The sequence below is a fragment of the Manihot esculenta genome, unplaced genomic scaffold (genome assembly GCF_001659605.2).
Source record: "Manihot esculenta cultivar AM560-2 unplaced genomic scaffold, M.esculenta_v8 Scaffold64, whole genome shotgun sequence".
Taxonomy (NCBI): domain Eukaryota; kingdom Viridiplantae; phylum Streptophyta; class Magnoliopsida; order Malpighiales; family Euphorbiaceae; genus Manihot; species Manihot esculenta.
Window position 1 is genome coordinate 2,318,660 of NW_025215481.1, and position 3,278 is coordinate 2,321,937.

At 51.0% G+C, this 3,278-nt stretch overlaps 2 protein-coding genes across 3 annotated transcripts in view; both read right to left on the bottom strand.

Annotated features, from left to right (window-relative positions):
- The window catches only part of LOC122722596, a 1,133-nt gene extending 975 nt beyond the window's left edge, over positions 1-158 (bottom strand). For both annotated transcript variants that reach the window (XM_043953706.1, XM_043953705.1), the window contains exon 1: positions 1-158. This exon is cut by the window's left edge. In XM_043953706.1, coding sequence (XP_043809641.1) covers positions 1-83 — 83 coding nt within the window. In that variant the 5' untranslated portion in view covers positions 84-158.
- A 6-nt stretch (positions 159-164) lies between these two features.
- Positions 165-2,435, bottom strand: LOC122722623. The gene has a single exon (XM_043953735.1). The coding sequence runs from the start codon at positions 2,433-2,435 to the stop codon at positions 165-167; it is 2,271 nt and encodes a 756-aa protein (XP_043809670.1).
- Positions 2,436-3,278: the final 843 nt, after the last annotated feature.

Genomic DNA, 3,278 nt, shown 5'->3' on the forward strand with positions numbered 1-3,278 from the left:
AACCACGAATCTGCCAACTGCCCGTTGGCCAGCCAACTGCCTGCCCCGCAGCTGCTGCCACCAGTCGCCCCTTGGCACTCCATAGGGCTGTCCCGCAAGTCTTCCTTCACAAAATTATTTGGATTTTAGGGAGGCATGGGAAGAGTCGTGACATTCTCCCCCAGCTATTCTCGCGACGCCCTCGTCGCGTCTCCACGAAGTCGCACCTTAGACGTCCATGGTCTTCTCTCCTGCGGTGCAGATTGAGAACGTCCCTCAGAATTTACCTCCCTTGGAGAATCACCATCCACTCTATGATTCCCCACACAAGTCCTCACAAACCATTTGACATCCGTCACCATGTGATGCCAATAGAATTCTCGTCCAAGCATTGCCATCATTTTCCTCACACTTGGACGGCCACAAATCATGAAGTCATGACACCACCTCATGACCTCCTCCCGTAACTTGCCCCATCTAGGCACAAAGATGCTGCCACGCCTTGTTTTAATGAGCCCCTCATCGACCACGAACTTCCTTGTGACCCCATCGCGAGCCAACCTCACCAATTGCTTGGCTTGCCCATCACGCATCGTTGCATCCTTGATGCGCCTCAACAAGGAAGACTTTGGACCCATCGCGTCGACAGTCATCCCTACTCTCTTCTTCTTGTCATCATGCCCCTGGCCTCTCTTTGGTGGCAATGACTCCTTGGGCAGCTCCTTTGGACTTACTACTTGTAGGCTAGAAAGTGTGCTAGTGGCACTCTTCCCTCTTGCCAAGTTTATGGCCTTTAAGGTATTTCCATCAGCTAAGCACATATCATTGGCATAGGGGAGAAGAACTGCCTTCACCTTATCCATAAAATCCATGCCTAGCACACAAGAGTGATCATCCAAATTAATAATGTAGAAGTCCAAAGTTCCAGTCCACTCACCTATCTTCACTTGGACATTCCTTGCAACTCCATATGTCGGGGTTGGAAAAGAGTTGACAACCTTCAACCAACCCTTATCACCTTGAAAAGGAACTCCAAGCTTCTTCGCCACATCGAGCTTCATGAAGTTGTGTGAAGCCCCGGTGTCCACCAAAGCTTGAATGGACTGCCCCTTTACCTCCATTGGCGCAAACAAGCGTCCCTTGCGCTCACTTGCCACCTCTTTTGGTTTGACATCGATGGCAGCTAGTTGTAAGGCACCCATGCACATGTTCTCCCCTTGCTGCTTGCTTGCTTCCTTCTCTTCCACTAAGGAAGACAAGACCTTGCGCTTTGGACACTCTCTCACCATATGCGGTCCATCGCACAAGAAGCACTTCTGTAGAGGCTTCTCCCTCTCACCTTCGGGCCTCCTCCATCCCTTGGACAAACCCTCCTTAGGTCTCCACGGTTTAGCACTCCCCTCCTTACTTTCATGGGTGTCGCTACTATTCTTGGCCTTTACTTGCTCCACCCCCTTGCCTTTGTCCCCTTTCTGATACTCAGTCAAGGACTCGGCAATAGAAATGGCAGTGGCAAGATCTTGGGCTCCTCGCCTTTCAATCTCGAGCCTTGCCCAATGTTGCAACCCATCCATAAAAGCAAAGAGTGCTTCATTATCAGGATAGCCAGGGATTTCGAGAATTACCTCGGTGAACTCCTTCACATAATCTCGAATTGTCCCGCGTTGAGTAAGCCTCCTTAGCCTTGCTCGTGCCTCATGAGCAGCATTCACGGGATAGAATTGCCTCTTCAATTCTCTCTTAAAATCATCCCACGTCTCTAATGTGCAAGTGCCCTTCTCGATGTCAGCTTCCCTCCTTCGCCACCAAACCATGGCAGTGTCAGCCAAGTATAGTGGGGCATGATCTATCTTCCTCGCATCTTCGACAATTCCTAGGGCCTTGAAGTACTGCTCCAAGCTCCATAGGAAATTGTCAATCTCCTTGGCATTACGCGTTCCCCTGAACGCTTGTGGTTTTGGCACCTCCACTCGTGCCATAGGAGCTCCTCCCGAAGTGGATGGTGTGGCTGCCATACCACCTTGGACCACCACGGAGCGCAACAATGCCAATTGCTCCTCCAGCTCCTTCATCCTCCCCATCATCCTATCCATTTCCGCCCTTAGGAAATGGTTCTCCTCTTTAATGGCGGCATTCTCCTCGGAATGGGCATGCCTAAGTGACCCCATCTCACTTGCTAGCTTGTCCACAGCGGAGTCGAGGGCACCTTGCATCTCCTTTCGGAACTCTTCTATCCCATTGCCAAGTTCCTCGATGCGGGTGTCAACCTCCTCGAACTTCTCCTCCTCCTCGATCAAGACTAGCTCCACCTTCGCAAGACGGGTCTCCAAATCACCGAGCTCCTCCCTAGCTCGTGTAGGCTCCCTCGATTTGCCCCTTCCTTTCCTTTTACCGCCGCCTTGCTCCTCCACCATAGGAGCAACTCCCCCAGCAATCACCTCGCTTGGATCGGACATCTTTTACCCAATCAAGCAAACCAACGCTCTGATACCACTTGTCACGGACTAAGTGTTTCAATACCCGAAACTCACTTAAACCGTGCGGCACTTAGCTCCCCTAGCTAAGTTCAGCCTTACTCCTTGCTCAAAACAAGAGCAATTGGGTGATTGTGGCAACGGAAGCTTAGTTGTGTGAGAAAGTGTTGGCTAAGCTCAAAGGAGAATGATGATGGAAGGAAGAAATTTGTATTGCTCAAAGAAAGCTTTACAAGGTTTTGTACACTCTTTGGTATCACACTTTGCTCACCTGCTCACTTCTTCTCTTCTCTATGTACAAATGAACTCCCTAAGTGGCTATTTATAGGCATCCCACCTCCTTAATGTGTGGTGGAGATGCATTCTCCAACATGTGGCTAATATTTACTCTCTAGAAGTTTCAGGGACTTTTTGGTAATTTCACACCCTGTAGAGAATTCTGGACATGGTGGCTGAGTTGCCTGTGGGACCCACTTGGCTTGGTTGAATCTGCTGGCCAACCAGTTTCTGGAAGCTTCTGGGCAATTCTGGGCAATTCTGGGCTGATCTGGGCAATTCTGGGCAATTCTGGCTGTCTCTGGCCAATTCTGGGTGCTACTGGCCCGTTCTGGTGCCTTCTGGAATTTTCGTAGGCCAACCAGACTCCCCTGGAATTTTCGTTGGCCAACCAGAACCTCCTGGCAGCTTCCCGCGCGCCCCAGCTGCTTCTGGAAGCTGCGTGCGCCTTCCAGCCCGATCTGCCAATTGGACCTCGCCTGGCACAGATCCGTAGGCCAACCAGTCTTCCGTAGGCCAACCACGCTCCGTAGGCCAACCGTATCCGTA

What these genes read in the sequence shown, in the direction of transcription:
- LOC122722623 (XM_043953735.1), bottom strand. Translation starts at nt 2,435, where the DNA reads ATGTCCGATCCAAGCGAGGTGATTGCTGGGGGAGTTGCTCCTATGGTG.